The sequence below is a fragment of the Myripristis murdjan genome, chromosome 8, assembly GCF_902150065.1.
Source record: "Myripristis murdjan chromosome 8, fMyrMur1.1, whole genome shotgun sequence".
Taxonomy (NCBI): domain Eukaryota; kingdom Metazoa; phylum Chordata; class Actinopteri; order Holocentriformes; family Holocentridae; genus Myripristis; species Myripristis murdjan.
The window spans coordinates 22,144,682-22,164,098 of record NC_043987.1 but is presented as its reverse complement, the minus strand read 5'-3'; the positions used below and the strand labels follow the sequence as shown (position 1 = coordinate 22,164,098).

The window sequence follows — 19,417 nt, the reverse complement described above, 5'->3', positions numbered from 1 at the left end:
CTGAGGATTGTATGAGAGGGATTAGTGTATTAGCACCCCACCTCTGCTCCTGTGAGTCTCTGACTGAATCTGGCAGGGCTGATGAAGTTATGGTTTCCTGTCCTTCTATTTCAGATAAACACATGATCCAGTCATTATGGATGCTGATGTTTTTATGGCCTTGGATTTATGGTAAATCTGTAATCTCATGTGTCAAATGAAACGTCGTTATCTCCCTAATAAGTTCCAATTTATGTTGTCGAAAGATAAGAAGGTTGAACATGACATTTCAAGGGCAGTATTGCTGCCATGGACTGTAGACTGATACTCATATTTGAGCAAACAGTGAACTGTGGAGTGTTTTGCAGTATAGCAACTTTTTAAAATCTGATACAGCTGAGAAAGCCTGCAGGCAATGGAACACAGTAAAATAAATGACCAACCATTAACAATCCCTAGATGACAAAATCCAATCTTGTAGAACCCAGACAGACTTTATATGTCTCATCTATTTAGGTAAGTATAGTGAGCGCGTAAACCCAGTAAGCACTATAATTAACAAAACAACTGTAATCTCTCTCTCCATGGTGATGCTTTTACAACACACAGAGACCTGAGGGTGCTGCTCCAGTGCTTCATCTCAATTAGCTGGGAGAGAAAACATCAGAAACAGAGATCAAGGCTAGTCGCTGTCTTCAAACTTTCTCGACATGGACATCAATGCCAGATTGCCACGGTGCCACAGTTTAATCTGACCTATAGTAAAAGAACAAAATACTCCATGGACCTTCACAGGTATAATGCCGTCCTTCAGCGAATAATGTAGAATTCAGTCACACTCACTGGTGGATATACAGTCCTTCAACCAAATGTCGGGAATGCCTTTGATTTGGCTTGATCAGTGGTGAAACGTCTCCTCTAGTGACCCTGTGACTTTCATTTTCAAAACTCTTCCTGAAAAAGGTAATCTCAGAAAGTGATGTCTGATTATTCCACAAATCATAGTGAATCTCACATGTGCAGCAGATTAATCCCGGCCTGAATTGGTTGTGCCAGATGCCTGCAATCATTCGTATACTCCTGTTTTACCAGATAAACAAATAGTTCAGTTGCAAGGCCTGTTTGAAAACGTTATTATGAATTCCACCAGAGGACTGGACGAGGTGTGTCCATTTGGTTATAGTTGTGTGAGGGATTATATCAAGACTGTTTTAGCAACTTGTGGGTGTTTTTTGCCTAGAGCTCTGGTTGGATTCATATAAATGCAGTTTGAAATCACCAGAAGTAGTGTGGGTACACCTGTTGTGCAGGTGAGACACATTTTGATTGAGGCTGTGATTGGTGGAGACAACCGTACATCACTCAACTCTTTCAGGGAGAGTTTTAAAAAGGGCCCACGTAATGAAATCAGTTGGAGGGGATCTTGAAGCACATTGCTAGGCGTTCAATTGTCAATCCTGGGACAGTAGTCCTTGCTGGCATAAGTAATGCCTGTAACACATGCTAATGGAAAGATTGTACACATTTCCATGATACTGATCTCCTGGCACTGCTGTGTTGAGGCAGCTGATATTGTGAAGCCTAGCTGTTTATCCTGGAATTAGGCCACATTCTCACAACTGATTTCTGCTGATGTTTTGTGCTCTAAATGAGTCCGGAGTGGTTGTGTAGGAGTAAAGCAAATAAATTTGTCAAATCCAGATACAGGACAGAGGTCTCGGCTCCTATTTGGTTGATTAGATTCAACAATAGCTAAAGCAGCTGGGTCAACCGTATTAATGACTTCTTTGAGGAAATCTGCTGTAACCACTTTGGATCAGGTAGGGGACTTTTAATGAATAACCTGTGGGGTCACTCATCAAATTGTACAGCTGATACTTTCAACCGTATAAAATATGCCAAAAAAAAAAAAAAGTCTACACACTTCTTTCACTATTCGGACTGAATCCTTCTCACTGCACAGGACTGTATTATGGTGATTCTTCAACATCAGATCCGTGGTAAATGCTGTAAATGCTGCTACTGAATCATTCTGTCACCATTCTATTAATACTTGAGTGTTAGGTTTTCAGAATAGCATAAAAGATTTTATGTTCAGAGCTCCTACACACTCTTTTTAAGACGCAAGCATGCTCACTGAGCCATGGCAAGGCTTTTGGGTTTGGAACTGTGCTTTCCAAATATCTTTCATGATTGTTCTTCATTTTTATTGCTGGCCTAAAACTAACCCACTACGTGACTGAAGACTGAAGGGGCACACACACACACACACACACACACACACACACACACACACACACACACACACACAGACACACACACACACACACACACAGACAGACACACACACACACACACACACACACACACACACACACACACACACACACACACAATTTCTTAAGGGGTTTAATGAAATATCTGCTTCGGGGTTTTCACATGCCTCACACCACTGTGGACCTTCAGGGCTGAACTTGAGGGTTTTATTGCTCTATCTCTCTTTCCCCTCAGGTGCTGAGCAGGAAATTAAAGGATGGATCTGTACACAAAGGAGCACTGATGCAGACCTGATGTTACCCTGCCACATGCACCATGGATTAGCTTAGCTGTTGCCTGTGGACATAGCTTGGCACTGATCGAATGTAGTTTGTGCAACAGTTTGTCCAGTACAAATTATGATGAAATTGAAATTATTTTGCACAACTGTATGTCTCTTTTTAATCTGCAGTTGATGGTTTAATATAAAAACATCTATCATCACTGGACTCTATTTCACTGTAAGGTGTATGTATTGCTAAGGCCCCTTAATGTACTGTTGTATGCATTTGGTTTAATAACCTTAAGTGGAATCTGAGGTTTCCAAACTTGCGTAACACAACCTAAGAGGCAAACACTAGAAACCTGCAAGGTATGGTAACCTAATAAAAAACTGAACTCCAAACTGTAATATCTCATTCGCTTATATCTAAGTATCATTTAAAAAAAAAAAAAAAAAAAAAGTAATTGCTGTTTACATTGCACACACACTATTCATCTGTACAAACACAAGGGTGTTTTTATCATTCTAATCTATAGTTCTTCCCAAAAGATGAACAGGACAGGCAGACCCTCTGGAGCACCATGAGAGATTTGTTTTGAGGCACTTGTTCTGTAAGGTTGAGGTCAAACCTGTTCCACTGGGATCATGGGAGGAACAATGTAAACACCACGTAGTCTTGTCCAAGGAGGAGTCACTTTCCCTCAGAGAATAGTCTTAATTTAGGTATAACAGTATTGCCTTTATTTGAAATATTATTTAAGTTGTTGCTTTTCCACGAAAACAGTCTTAAAATCATGTTTCTTATAGATCTAATTCTTTTAAACTGGTATAGTAATCGGTGGTTTCTATGAATATACTCAGTTCCTGGTGTGATTGCCATGTAATACAGACAGAAAAATGTAGTAATGTAGTAATGCTGGCTACTGTTGACCAAAAGCAGCCAGAACAGTGTTGTTTCTTTTAGAAAATTGTGATAAGTACACCCCATGGGTTTAAAAAGGCAAGTTCAGTAGCCTCATATTTTTAATAACAGGATAATAATTACTGTTTCTCTTCCAACGAGCCAAGTTATTGTGCAACAGTGAAACAAAGTGGTTGCGCATACTCCGTCACCAGTGCATGACAAATTTCGGTCAGTGCATTGAAACATTGAAATGAACTGATATGGGTCACAGGTGTGAGTTTATCAAGTAAACCTATTATAAAACAGCCAGCCTGATGTCCTTAGAGCTGATTGGCTAATACGAGATAAACTGTGTACAACTTACCTTGACTTGGCTGACATTAGACACATTTTTAGGTTTATTATGTGTATTTTAGCCAATCAAAACTGAGGAGTGAAGCCAGCTGTTGTTGAGGGAGACTTTTTGTATTATATTGCTGCATGTGTGTGTGTATGTGTGTGTAAATATGTGTATAAGTGTGGTGTGTGTGTTTGTGTGTGTTACCCAGAGTACCCCCAGTCTGCCCCACGCCCCACCCCCTGGCTCCTGGTCCAATGAGAGCGCAGGACGGTCGCTCGGGCCTGCTGGGCTGCAACACAGTGCAGACGGTGGGGGAGGGTCACGTGTGTACACAGTGTAGGGGCTCGGGAGCGCTCGAGCCGTAGTAAGTCTCCAACGGCCGTCCCCTTTTCAGAACAAGCCTCGTCCGAAAAGTTCACACATGAAGCCCGTCTTAACTTAGCGGGCGTCAACTGATTTTCAGCCTCCAACATCATTTATGAGGAAAAGGAAAGCCGCGGCGTGTGTTTCAAGACCCGAGTTAGTTAAACAAATGCAACGACGGAGAAGAAATGCCAGTGGAAATGCTACATCAAAACCCAATGCCTCCGTAGGTTTGTCACTGTGCCAAATCTATACTTTTCTGGTGAGTTTTCCTCCTTTTTCTCATTATCTGCCTTTACTGCTGTCGATACCTTTCACTGTATTCTCACCTGGATGTCGGGAGAAGTATATTTGCTTCGTTTTATTACGCCTGGCTGCGAGAGTAACTTGCCAACATTAGTCGTAGAAACTAGTAAATATGGTAAACCTGTGACAGCTAGCCTTGCTTTGATGTGTGCACCACAAGTCCGATGCAGAGGCTGTTTCTGCAGCGATATCAGAAATATCACGATAAGCTAGCCTCTTCACTCAGGCTACCCATGCTCAGTTTTAGTTGCCCCATGCTGGAGGCGGTGTGTTTACATTTAGGAAAACAACACCTGATTTTTTCTTTTCTTTTCTTTTCTTTTCTTTTTTTTTTTTTTTTTAAGGTCTCAGCTCCGTCAAGTTGTCGCATCATGTTGCAGGGAATAGTGATGCATCAAATGAGAGGCAGTGAGGGCAAACAGCTAATGCATATCGCAATAGGAAATGTACAGCAGTCTTTAAGTAGTGTGAGCCTGTCCTTTTTCATGAATAGTGGCTTATTTTGTCATGTTGACAAAACATTGTCCAGTGAAACCTACTGCAAATTCATAGTCAGCCTTTTTTTTTTTTTTTATCTAATCAATGGCCGTCTATAAAAGAATCAGACTAAAAGATGAATACAGAGGAGTGCCTTGTTTGCTAAAATAACAGTTTTGTTCTCAATTCTGTGGCTACCACTTAGCAATTAAAGTGTATTCTATCACATTATGATATCCTACAAGTCATAGGATCCACTGTTCAAACTGCTTTAAGCATTTTTACCAATTTGAGACTTAGAAACATTGCATTAGAAGCTGCTATTTTTGTTTATTGTTGTTTTTGTTTTTTTTTTTTTTTACTGTTTTTCCAGTGGCTTTAACACTTGACATCTTGACATCTTCTTGACATAATACAGATCAGCTTTTGTCACACAGAATCAGTTTCCTTTGGTTATTTTGTATGCTCCACTTGTTATTGCCTGGTGAGTTCATTGCCAATAGTAATGATGAACAGCCGTACTAGTTGGAGTGGTACCAAGCAACTGATAGTACGTGAAGGCCTGCACTTCCACCTGACCAATTTGACATCAGCTGTTGTGTTAATGCTCCTGTTTGACAGAGTTGTTCTGCTTCTAAGAGTTCCCTCAAATGAAATGGTTCTTGAGGTTTAGGCTTTGCACTTGTTGTTGTCAGCTTCTTCCATGTGACCGAAGGGGACATGGGCGTGTGTGCCATGGCTTAATGGCAGTAAGCCTGCTTTGTGCTGACCATTGAACTGTGACTTTTGTTCTTGCCTGTACCGTTCAACAGTTTGTCATCAGGAAGCTAAGGAAGCTGCTGAGACTGACCGTGACCCCTGTTTGCCCAAAGTTTCACACTAAAGCATGGTTTTACCGTAATGTACGGTAAAACCATGCGCCTCCAAGTGCTGCATTAAATCTGCAACATTGTATTCCTGTGGTTACTCAGTCACATCTTTGGCCACTCAGTAAGATTTTTTCCCTCACCTTTTAACAGAGTGGTTGGTAGGTAAATCATTGATCTGCTCATGCAGGAAGTCTCAGAAACAGTAATTGGCGAGAGTTAATTTAATAATGTATTATCCCTCCCTTGAATCCCACCCACCTGTATGACTCAGCTCCTTCTGGACTCATCATATTTTGAAGGAGAAACTTTTGAATTATGTAAAACATTTACACAATTATTTATTTATAATCGAAGTATTTAATCTGCTGATCAGAATGTTGTAATTTTAATTTATAATTACAAAACATGCATCATCAGTAAACACATGAACTAAATCTCTCATTAGTAGACTCAGTTAATGGGCTCTTCTATAATTATAGATATTTAAGAATATTGCAAGGACCAGAGGAGATGAAGAGAGTTTTGGAATGAGTCATTAAATTATCAAAATTCTTTTCATGGTTCTGCTTGTGGACAGTGAGAATAATAACTGTAAAATATGTTTTTTTTTTTTTTTAATGTGAGGTTAAAGTTTAATGTGTGTTACAGTTAAATACTAACTCATGCACATTCACAACAGTGGAAATCCTGTGTCCTGTCACCTTATTTCCTTTCCACGGTGTTGCTGTTGCTGCTCCACTATGCACTGCTGCAGACGTGAGCAGAGAATCATGTGACATCACTCAGTACATTCTGAGAAGGGCCTGTAAATTCCAGTAAGGATATATGAGGGGTGTGGGCCCAGTATGTCACACTATTCCCATCAGCCCCCAAGATCTGGCTTCAAAACGTAGAGATGTCAAGCATGTGGGTGTCGCTCTCTCACATCATATCTGGGAGGCTGAGATGTGCTGGAGAAGGACCCCCCTTCCCCTCTGGGAATATTTAACTTAACCGCTGTAGACATGGGATACAGTCAAAAGTTCAGATGGAGGCTTAACCAGGTCTAATGCCACAGTCATAGTCGTGTTTGGGAAGAGCTAATCAATGTTTGTCTTTCATCAAGAAGACGTAAACACATCTCACAGTCTGTCTGAAATATGGAACTGATGCAAAGCTAACAAGTAGAATTTAGATGGTAAACATGTTTACAAATGTTGCATAAAATACATAGGCCTAATACATGTAGTAGTAATCTTTCTTGTGAGTATGGGTTCTGTTACACTTAGGCTTATTAAAACTGATTGTACATATAATCAGAGTAAAGAGCACCATCTTTAGGATTTTAATCTTACCAAGCTTGTCCCAAATTGTGTGCACCACATTTTTTACTCAAAAATTAATGACAGTCGTCATTGTCCTGAAAGAACATTGTTGAGAAAAATACATAAATGTACCACAACAGTAAATTGTGTCTCAGGTGTCCCACATACACTATTCCTAAAATATGGTACCAGTCGTTTTACTCATCATTTCAGGCTAGCGCTGATATTCCATCTGTTCTAACAACTTTAGTTTCCTCCACTGCCTTGAAGAACAGAAAATGAAATGCACTTACCTCATTGCCTTGAATTGAAATGCGCTTAACTCATAGCTTGCAGTGACTCCAAAGCAGGAATAGACATTTTCTTTCACCTAGCCCACTTTTTTTTCCTTCAGTTTGATGGAAAACCTACAGATGTCAAAATTGGCAGAGCTATAGTGCAAACATTGTCATGACGACAAAGTAGATGTTGCCTACAATGGCTCGGTGCAGACTGGTGCAATGAGTTTTGAGTGAGCAATGATTGTACACAAGTGAAATGTAAAATATACATCTAAAGTATATATCTAAAGTCGCGGCTGAATGTGTTTTCTGTCTCTGCAGTCGTCTGAGGAAAATATAGAAGAGGGAGACAAACTGCCCCTAACTTGGCAGCAAATGGCATCTCTCTGTCCTCATAAAGACAAACCTGTTGTGTATAACACCTTCAGTCTAAACGTGTCACTACTACATAGTGTGGCAGCCTTACTTCTGTTGGTTTGGCAAGCTGGAGAGAAGTCAGATTAATCATGATGTTACTTTTACTTCACTACTCAGCTTTTCCAGAAAGGCATTTGTCATTGAACTACACAGTTTTTTTTAACATCAAATTTCCCTGGTCTACATGGTCTGTCTTTGGACAAAATTGAGTGAATCTGGGTTGGAAATCCCAGGTTCTTACTTTGCAGGGTTCATAATTACTCCAGCTTACAGTCAAGAAATTCCACATAGGTAGTATTTCATCTGTATTTTATTTGTCATTTGTCATTCATTTTTATTTGTCACAGTAATACTACTGCTCTTCTGACCAGTGTGTGTGAGGATGTTGTATTTCCTGTAAAGCCCTTTGCGACAAATTTGTAATTTGTGATTCTGGGCTATATAAATAAATAAAATTGAATTGAATTGAATTGACCAGTACTTCTTGTAAATTAAGTCAGGAAACAGTTGCTAATTCCTCTTCCTTATTAGTTCTTGAATTAGTTGGTTCCACCACATCTCTGTAGGGAGGATGTGTTTCAGTAGCATTTTTGAAGTGGTCTAGTCATTTTAGCTGTAATTCTTCTTGCGTAATATGTGAATCCCCATCCTTGTAAACAGTGCCAGTGGTTTCTGTTTCACAGCAGTGGAGAACCACTTGCACTGACAAATACAATTCTTCACAGAGTTTTGAATGATTATATGAAATTTTTATCTGCATTTGCAGTTGATGGAAACAGCTAGTTAACTCGGGCTGAGACCACTTATCAAGAATTATTGATAAATCAATAACTGGTGGATTATTGATAAGTAAAACATATAATTTTATACTTTTTTTGTGTGTGTGTGAATAAATACCAACATTGATTGGTTTTCCAAACACTCCCTCCCTGGTTTTCCCAAGTAACTGTTGATGTAGTTTGCTGTGAGCCTGACCATCAAGTAGGCTGTCAAACAAACGAACAAATATTGCAAGAGCCATGCATCAGTGCAACAGACACAGGGGGTGGGTTGTGGGAGGATGCAGCGATTTATTGATTTCAGTGTTAATCATACTTTAAAATACCAGTTTTCTTACCATATTTATTTTAGAAGCCACGTTATCTATCTAGAGTGAATCACTGGGTTTTTGTCAAGGCTACATTTGCTAACAGAGAAGACACTATCCCAGCTTTATATACACCCAAGAACAGCTTTAATTAGCAGTATGGGAGCACTTTGGATACCACAGAAATAACCTGAGGTTGTTGAAGAAAACCAACATTAAATTTGCAAAACCTCTTGATGAAAAGTGGCCGCCAAAGGGTCAAACACACTCAGCATCTTTCAGATCATCATCCACTCTTGCACGATCATGAAAGGGTATTAAAAGTCAAAACATGTTTAATTTGGAGGAAAGTTTTTTACTGAAGTGTAAAACTTGTAATGGATTAAATAGTCATCAGTTAGCGGTAGGGGTGCACTGGTCAATTGGACCGAGATCGAAAATGGATGATTTTATGCCGTGCTGATGTCAGGCACCAGAAAATTACATATTAGATTGACTGCACAACCAATGGCTACAACCAATGTTTTCCATTACCGGGCAGTGACGACAACTGAGCATCTCTTCTCTTGCTGTTACTGTTAATCACTGGCTGTTAATCACTGGCTGTACCCCAACTGAGGTGCAGGATCTGTGAGAAGTATAATGATTATGAAATGTTCTCACAGTGCTGACCATTTCCCCAGCAAGGAGAGCCAAACACGTTGCGCTATTTAGAGAGAGTAAACGCTGGCACCATTGCAGATGACACAGACCAACCAGCAACACAGGAGAACTGAATCTTACCCAAGTCAGCCTACGAGTCAGGACAGAACAGGGATTAGGATCATAACTGGCTCCAAACTGGACCAGAGGCCCTGGTCTCACTTTGCTGCTGTCGGCTCATCATTATCGTTATAGGTTGCGTTAGGGTTGTGCGATATCATTTATGATATTATCTTACTTATTGTTTTAACGATGTGCAAAATGACAAGCTCGAGTATGGCTCTCATTTTGCAGAAATTAAACACGCCTTGAGAGTCCACACACATTCACTGCATATGATCAAGCCAAGTTGGGCAGATTACTGCACATGCACATTGAGATCACATGCAGTCCTCACGTATCACAACAAGCTAGAAGAATTTAAAAATGAGTGAACAAACAGCGCCCGGAGACAAAACACAAACACTACCAGCCGAGGAATCGACCTTGTTAGATTTAACTGCTAGGCGTGGATCATCCTCATTCGCATGGAGGTGGTTTGGCTTTGAAAAGACACATGTTGCTCAAAAGACACCAATCTGTCTGGAAAGCGTTTGCCATTAAAAACAGCTCTATAGCTAAGTTGTTTCCGTCTGTGAATTAACCCCCGCACAGAATGTGAAGACTACGAAAAGCTTCAGTAGTCAGCAGTTGACCGTGACCTACCAGCGAAGGCACCAGCAAAACAAAAACCCAGTCATTCTGCAAAAGAGTGCCTTATGACAAGAAGGGCAACAGATGGCAAGAAATAATAAACACTGTCACCAATTACATTGCAGAGGATATGGTACCAATTCAAGCAACCGAGAAAGATGGTTTCAAACATATTTTGACTAATTTGAACACCCTGCCTATCTGGAAATATTTCAGTCATACACCTTTGCCTAAATTGTATGATTCATGTTCTCAAGCTGTGGAGTGTAAACTGCAGAGGGTTTCATATTCTGCCACAACAACGGTTTTGATAATTTTAACAGCATCTAATATACTATTAACAAGAGAAAGCTAGTACAATACAAGACTTTTACAAACACATTTTTGAGGGATGTAAAACATCATCAATTATTGTCACTGGCAAAATCCCCAAAAATATTGAGATAGTATTTTTTATCAATACTGCACACCCCTAGGTTGCATTGAGTTGCATGATGGTGTGTTTAAGCTCTATCTAAGTTGTTTGAAGGGAAATTTTGAAAACCTTTTAGTGTAAACTGTCATTTACATATGTTAAACTGAAGAAAATCAGAATTGGCCGGGATCATTATCAGCAGGTCAGGCTTAAAGAAAAATCAGAATTGGTCAAGAAAAATGTACTTGGTACATACAATTAGTGGCATATAAAGCAATAAGAAGTAATGTAGAACTTTTCACTGATTTACATGCATCACTTTGCATTTTATAAAGCGTGACAAAACAACCATAATAAAGTCCAATGTAAAGTATTACAGAATTTACTCTCCTCAAGTTTGTCTTCGTGTCGCAGGGCGTTTGGTGAGTTAGGCCTATGAGAAGTTGTTTGGTTTCTGCATCTACATTAAGACAATTGTTCCCATTGTAAATAGGCTAAGTGTAAAAGTCTTCTTATTTTTCTGTCTAATCCAAAGGCAATCACTGTGTTAAAACTACAAACTTTTTCCACTATTTAAATGTGTTATCAGTAAAGTTCATGAGGTACAGGAATTTTTTTTCTGCAGGACCAGAAGTATAAAATCCAGTAACAGTTATTTCCATACTTAGTACTGTAATTATAAGTATAATATTAAAATGCAAAACATTTGTAAAACTGCAAAACTATCTTTTTCCCGTCTCAATATAACCGTATCATCAAAACATCAAAGTATTGCCTTTCTGCTCAGTAGATTAGATCTAGAACCCATTCAGAGAAACTCATAATCTACAGGAAACAGCTCATAATCTACAGGAAAAGATCTTGAGCTCTCGTCAAGTTTCTGAGTAAATGAGTCACCTAGCTGGTTGGAGTTCAGCCATGTTTACAGATGGCCAGTTCACTGCTCCTGTCTTAGTGAAAGGAGAGCTGCTGGGTCTTTTTTGTTAAGTGTAACTCTTGACTCTCCTCCTCCTGATCCCACTCCAGCCAAACTCTACGCTCCAGCCTCCACCATAGTCTCATAGCCAATTGGAGAGGCATAGAGGAGGGATTCAGCCTGTGTGTGTGTGTGTGTGTGTGTATGTGTGTGAGTGTGTGTGTAAGGCTTCAGGCCAAAACAGTTCCTCTGTAGTGGTGTTACGTAAGTGAATGGAAGAATGTTCCTCTGGTATCGTTACTCATCTTCCTGCAAACAAAACTATCAGCCTGCATTGTGTACTCCAAAACATTTTTCTGAGGAAATGCCTTTGTAAAATTCTGTTATTATTTGGTTTTCTATTTTAAATTTGCTTTTTTTTTTTTTTTTTTTTTTTTTTTTTTTAATCAGTAAGTTGAAGAGCAATCCCAAACATTGTGGAATCTTACAATGGCCAAATGATCTCTGATGAGACAAACTAGTACCATTTTTCATCATGATCATTATTATTCACTGAAAGCGTTCAATGTGCTTATCTTGTCACTTTTTCTTCACTACATTCATTTGAATAATTTTTAAAACAAATCCAGTCTCAGTTGGTGTGCTGCATATTAGAGGTGTGTTATGTAAGTGTTAAGACAGCTAGCAGCCCCATTGGGCTTGATTGCCTGCCAAGACCTTTACCTGCATGTGCATGGTTGTTCTCTTTGACCTTGGCCTGAACTCCAACCTCACAGCTCGGTCCTCCCTGACCCTCCGCCCGAGCCTGCATCACATTTCACTCTCTATAAATCTTCCCATCACCATGTACCCGCCTCCGAACCCTCTTTGAGAAATACTAACCTGAGCAGTTTGGTGAGGGCAGCAGAGGCACAGCTAGTCTGTAAAGTCAGACTAGCAAAGGAGGGCTTCTTTATCTGGCTGCTTGACCACGTGAAAAGCGCAAGGACAGCACTCCCCAGGCAGCAGTGCCCCTGCATGTGACTATGACAGAAAGAGAGAAAGAGAGAGAGAGTGAGAGAGAGAGAGAAGTTAGCTGGGGCGTCAGACAAATGCAGTTTTGTATTCTCCCACAAGAACAAGGGCCTCAATTGCGCTGGCTAGTGTGGCTCTGAAAGTGGAGAAAGAGTGTTTTTTGAGGCCAAGCTAGCAAATGAAACATATTGTGAGGCATTCTTATTCAGCCAGTCAGATGCAGTGAAGTGAAATTAATAGTGTTACCCCAGGCATAATAGCCCTGCCGTGTCTGATGTGTTTGTGTGCCGAGGCCTTGCTTGCTCTGCTGGCTAGCAGAACCAGCCCTGAACCACAAAAATGCCAGAAACCCATAACTGAGATGAAATTCTAATTTGGTTCATGGAGGAAACAACAATGTTGAGAGTTGTTTTGTTATTTTCACAAAGCTGAATGACCGCAGCAGACAGAAGATGTTAGATCCAGCATGACCTAGTGGTTAGAGAGACCATCTTTCAACTGAAGGACACAGGTTTAAGCTCCATGTCGGCAAGCATTCAGCCTGCTGAAGTGTCTTTGAGCAAGACAGAGACTGCCCACTCACTGCAGGGGTGCTGCTCTTTAGCTGACCCTGCTCTCTGACCTCCCGTGGAGTGGCTTAGCATAAAGAGAATTTCCCCACAGGGACCAATAAAGTGTTGAATTATCAGGGATGCACCAATACCAATTTTTCAATGCCAAGACTGAGTACAAAACCTAAAAGTATTAACTGATACCAGGCACTGATCCAGTCGATGTCTGAGGTGTGTAAGTTTGGACCATTAGTTTGTTGGTCTCTGGACAAAATAATGATGTACCATTCCTCTGTTTTATTTATTTGAGATTTACAGGTTTTTGTGTGACAAAAATTGTGAAAATCATTTTCTGAGATGTTCCCCTGAGTTTTTGTTATCTACATTAGGGTATATCTAGGGTAAACTCTGTGATATCAATACTCCATTTTAGTTCATATTGGTACATCCCTACTCATTATTAATAGTGAATTTGCACTTTGTAAGTTTGCAGTTTCTTAATCAACATGGCTGTTTGATCCACCACAGGTAAGTGTTACCACTAACTCCTTTCTCCCACTTTCTCTGCCTGCAGCTGACCCACTGAGAGCCCTGAGCTGTGTTGGAGCCTAGCGATGTGGAGCTGCATGGTTTACAATGAGACGGACGCCAGTGTGGACTACCGGCTCTGCCAGGACTTTGGCCTCATCCTGTCAGTCTTCTCCCTCATCTACCTCTTGGTGTGCTTCCCCGTGGGGTTGTGCTACAATGCACTTCTGGTTGTCGTCAACCTCTCCAACAAGGTGTCCATGACCATGCCGGATGTCTATTTTGTCAACATGGCCATTGCTGGCCTTGTGCTCAACCTGGTGGCTCCTGTAGAGTTGCTGGGCCCCAGCTTCACTCGCTGGCCCGTGTGGGAGTACAACAATGAGATCTACATCACCTTGCTCATCCTCTTCAACATCTCCTCCCTCGTCATAATGTATTCCACCACGTTGCTTAGTCTGGACTATTACATAGAGCGGGCGCTGCCCCGCACGTACATGTCCAGTGTGTATAACACAAAGCATGTGTGTGGGTTCATCTGGGGTGGGGCTGTGCTCACCAGCTTCTCTTCACTGCTCTTCTACGTGTGCAACCATGTCTCCACTAAGATAATCGAGTGCTCCAAAATGCAGAACAAGGAGGCAGCAGACGCGATCATGATGTTCATTGGCTACGTGGTTCCAGCAGTGGCTGTCCTATACGCTTTTGTGCTCATCTTGCGCATTAGGAAGGAGTCCACACCTCTGGACCAGGACTCAGCTCGCCTGGACCCTTCTATCCACCGGCTGCTGCTAGCTTCTGTGTGTGTGCAGTTTGTACTGTGGACACCATACTACATGACTCTGTTGGTACACACTATAGCGGGAGCACCAGGGAACCATAGCAACAGACATCACTACACTACCTACTATTTCTTGAGATGCGTGTCTGAGCTGCTGGCCTTCTCCAGCAGTTTTGCGATGCCTCTTATGTACAGGCAGATGAACAAGAACTTCTCCCACAAGCTTCAGCGGCTGCTCAGGAGGCTGCACTGCAGCGACCAGTCCTGCCCCCACGAACGCTCAACAGTGCAGCAAGTGGTGACGTGAGATCAACCCCTGGGAGACCACTAGCACCCCTCCCCCCTCCCCACCTCCTGGCCTAGGCGGCACTTATCTCAACCCTTCAGAGCCAGTATCTAGCTGGGCTCCCTCGCTGCTCTGGACTGTGTTAAGAGCTACATAGCTAACTGTGGAATTTCCTGTCACCTCACAGAACTTGATCTGATTTATCCAGTTCTGCAGTGAGAGGACACACCAAGCATAAACCACTAAGTGCTGTTCTTATTATTTGTCACTGAGTGAAGCTCTCCACTAAGACACTTGATCGCTAGACTGAGAAGAGAATTTTTCCCTTTTTTTCATTTTAGAGCTGAATCCCCACCCTTTAATTAAATGTGTGCAGAGTGATCCCTCATCATCAAAATGAACATCAGGATTATGTACACTTTAGAGGAGGGGACAATATTAATGGCCGGTTACTGTAGTCCATCATGAAAAATGGTTCATTGGTTTCAAAGGATATTTTCATTCTTCATGCCAGCACAACCTTGTAGCTAGAAGTAGGACATGGAATGTAGCGGGTTTATATTGTCACACTTCTAATTTCACTCACCCAGACTCTGATATTCAATATTTAGATTTACTCAGATGCATATTTTGCATTCGTTTAGCTCCACAGATCATATAGTTACAAAAAAGTTGTATATATTATTTTCACACCACTTTGAAATCTTGCAGAATTATATTAACTGCTAAGAAGCGTGTATTCAGGGTTCAGACATAACCAGCTTACCTCTTGTTGTGATCTCTGATGAAATCACATAATCTGTCAACCATAAACATTTAAAATCACCTAATTACTTTGTGTTGAGAGCAGTTGCTTCGGCCAAGTATGTGATTTGTTAAGCTATATTTATGCTTCTGGGGGAAATATGCATGCAGAGCCTTGCAGTGGGTCAGTGAAGTGCACACGGGGTCACAGAGAGGGCCCTGAGGAGTTGCCGCGTACATTCCCAAAATTATATGAGCACTCATGGCTGTGAGGTTTTGTCTCCTGGAAGTATGCAGCCTCACTGTTCCTCTCCAGGGAAACTATCAAAAACCTTCACAGAAATATGAAAGACCTGCCTGCCAAGCACCTGCAAACATAGTGTTTGACACAGAAGCGTAATTTGAACTTCAGTGCTGCTCAGAGGCATAAAGGAAATGTGCACGTTATTTGCGAAGCTGCTTTGCTTGCTTCCCTGTCATTTCAAAAGAGAGTATTCGTGAAAAATTAATGAAACATCCTGATAATGATCCACCCTTATTATGAAAAAAAAAAAATCAAAAAACACAGTCTGTTTTTGCATCATCACATAATGATACAACATATTTTTTCTTGAATAAATGGGCCAGTTTTTTAATCACCATGTGAATAGATTTATCCAGCAAGGCAGGGCTCTCATTTAAAAAGAAATGGAGGGTGGGTACATTGTCATATCCTACTCACAATGATAAATAGGTTGCCAGATATATCATATTTATATGAAAAAACGCTAGCTTTGGCAGTCTTGTCAGATCTCCTCACAGTTACATTCAAGTGAATAATAAATAAATGCTTTATCCTTCTAAAACATTAACTAGACATTTTTTGTTAATAGTCTACGAATAGGGCATGAAAGTGCATCCATCATTTAAAGTTTGCCTGTGTAACCCCACCTCATTATGTGTATATGTAGACCATGCAATGGAAAGTACTGTGTAGCGCCAACTTTGTGTGTTTACAGTAGACATTTGCTGCTCAATGAGAAATTTTCGTTAATTTGGAAGTTCACAAAACCATCAAAGAACAATCCAGTGTGTCATTACACAGTTAATCATTATTTAAACTCAGATCAAAGTCACAATACGTACTGTTGTTTTGGGATTGGAAGGCACAGTAGGATATGGTCAAATGATAAGTGATTTGAATGAAAGCCTTTGTCAGTCTGCTGGAAGTAATTTGGGTCAACATTTACTGAGCCAGTGTTCATTTTCAGCCTGTAATTGTTACATTGTGCACTATTTACTGTCAGCCAGCAGCCATTTTGTGTTAATTTTCTGACCTTTATTTAATCTATGCAAAACTCCCCACACTGCATTTTGAGTAGTAATGAAAATTATTGAGTGCTTCGTCCCAGTTTTCTGTTCTGGCAAGATATTTTCCACAAGTGTTTGAATCAACCCCAAAATATTTTTTGATTGAAATAACCCAAATCTTTATGCATTTAAGCTTGGTCCAGATAAAATCTAAATGCCTCATATTCGTGGAAATGTTAAAAAGATTTAAAAGCGGTATTTGTGTTCACCTGATTGTGTTGTCCCCTACATGCATATGGTATATAAAGTGTATCAACTAAGACATTGCAGTGTGGCAATAAGGAAAACTTTTCAGTCATCATTGCATCTCTATTACTGAGCCATCATAATCTACCACTATATTAACAAGATTAATAGAGATTCATCCCTCTCAAACATGAGGGTATTGTTTGTACTAAATTTGAGAGTTTAAAACAGCCTTTCCCTTGACTACCACTTTCATGCAAGATTATATTTATTTACACTTATCAGTTCATTAAAGGCATTTTTCTAGGCTCCAAAATTACATAGGTATCAAATCATCATCAAAGAGTTTATTTATAAAGACAAGTGCACTGGTTGAAGAATCCTTATCTGATCATCCTAACGTTGGGATGCTTTCACATATGGTCATATGTAAAGGTACCGTAAAGTGAACCCAATTCATTTCAAGTCTACTTTCCTTATAAATCAGCCCCTTTAGGATAATTATGGATAACATTTTTTTCTTGATCTCATGAAAATTACAATGATGTCACTATAAGGCTGAAGCTGACATGTCCATGTTTGACTCTGATCAGACTCATCACACGTTAATCCTGGACTGTTTCCACTTCCTCGCCTTTTAAGCACTTGCTAATTCGATCTGCATTGGAGCTCGTAGTTCATCTTCACCAGAGATGCTTTCTTTGTCTCAAGATGTGTCACTTTTGAGCACTCAAAATGTATCACGCCATATTCGTGCTACAAGACAGTGACCGTTGATTCTGCTTCCCTTTCATCAGCACACAAATCCAATTAGTGATCCCCCCACAAATGGACTCGGAGTGCATGGCTGGCAAATGAAGCACGCTGCCAAGTGGACTCAAAAGCAAAGAAAAGTCAGACCGCGTCTCACACAGATCTGAGATGGCCTTGTTTCAGAGCAGTCTGAATTTGTCTGGAGTCTCACTCAAGTGCAAAATCAAGCTGACTAATCACTAAGTTCACTAGAACGGCTGAAACGGACCAAGTGTAATATCATAGCACCCTCAAGTTCACCCAAGGTGGAATGTATTCAGATGCATCTTAGCTATATGAACGGCGAAAACCTCACAAGTTCAGATGAATCCACTTTGAGACGTGATGCTTTTTGTGACTGTGTATACAAGTGTATATGTATAATACAAAATAATGTGTATATATTGTATGTTAGAGATTTACAGGAAGATACCAAGCCCTTTCAAAAATACAGTATTATTTTCTGAGAGATATATTTAGATAAGTAATCTTCTCTACTGTCAACTGAGTCAAAGACTGATTAAACAATAAACTAACATGGGACATACCACTTCTTTGCCTCTTCTTTTTTCTTATGTAGAAATCTGGTATATTTATAAAAATGCTGGCCTTTTGCTAGTGTTGTCAGATAATGCTCAGTAGTATTTTGGTGTAAGAATTATAATTAATGTATGCCAAGCTTCTTTTTTTCTGGTAGTATGTTAAAACTGGGTGCCCAGATATCACCATCTTTTAATTTTGTATTTTGAGTCACAAATATTTTGTAATGATGTGAACTCAGTCCCTCATTCAGTTTAGTCTCAAAAATGACACAAGAAACATTTTGTCTTGAAATCCTGCTTTTTGAGGAGCTTTGGTTTGTGGGGGAACATGGGCTGCGATCAAGAGAATAAGGCTCTTAAAAAAAAAAAAAAAAAAATACAGAACTTTCCCTTTCAGTTTGGCTTCGGCTGAATGAATTTTTTGAGTTTTGGTTTTATCCACAACTGCACACAAGTATGAACAACGACTATGTTGTATTCTAGGTTTTCAAAGCTGCGAGCCCATGTGACCCAGTTCATGCTGGGCCTGATACAGTGGTCCAGTGACAGTGGGAGGGGTGCGGGATGCCACAGCAGCCCTCCTCCTCCCCACACGATGTGAACAGCACATTGCTTGTGGCTTGTCCCTCGACCACGCCACTCCGACTGGGCAAAACAGCAGCATTCCAGGCATTCTGGGTATTGTTTTGTCTCCTGTGGGTCCACAGTCCAATACTGCTGCCATTCTCGATGAAAACAATGTTGTCTTGACACTTGTGATAACAACGCTGTGCACTGAGACCTGCATGACTGACTGGAGGTGCATGCTGGAAAAAGCAGTTCCAGTGAAGCGAGGTAACATGAAGCCTGTGGCTTCAGATGATGAAGTGATAGACAGAACATCATGCCACCACGAAGTTGGCCGGCTTTTTTTTTTTCTCCCAACCCACAGTTGCAATCCAATTTTGTAATTATTTCAGACAGGATAGAATTTAATCTTAACCAAACTGAGGTAGCAGCACAGGGAGGCCAGTGCTTTAAACTTTAAACACCTAAGCAAACTTACCTGGTT

General features: G+C 40.5%; 1 protein-coding gene across 1 annotated transcript; it reads left to right on the top strand.

Annotated features, from left to right (window-relative positions):
* The first annotated feature begins 4,117 nt into the window (after positions 1–4,117).
* Positions 4,118–18,367, top strand: gpr146 (G protein-coupled receptor 146). The gene is made up of 2 exons (XM_030058663.1): positions 4,118–4,387; positions 13,732–18,367. The coding sequence occupies exon 2, from the start codon at positions 13,772–13,774 to the stop codon at positions 14,771–14,773; it is 1,002 nt and encodes a 333-aa protein (XP_029914523.1). The 5' UTR covers positions 4,118–4,387; positions 13,732–13,771; the 3' UTR covers positions 14,774–18,367.
* Positions 18,368–19,417: the final 1,050 nt, after the last annotated feature.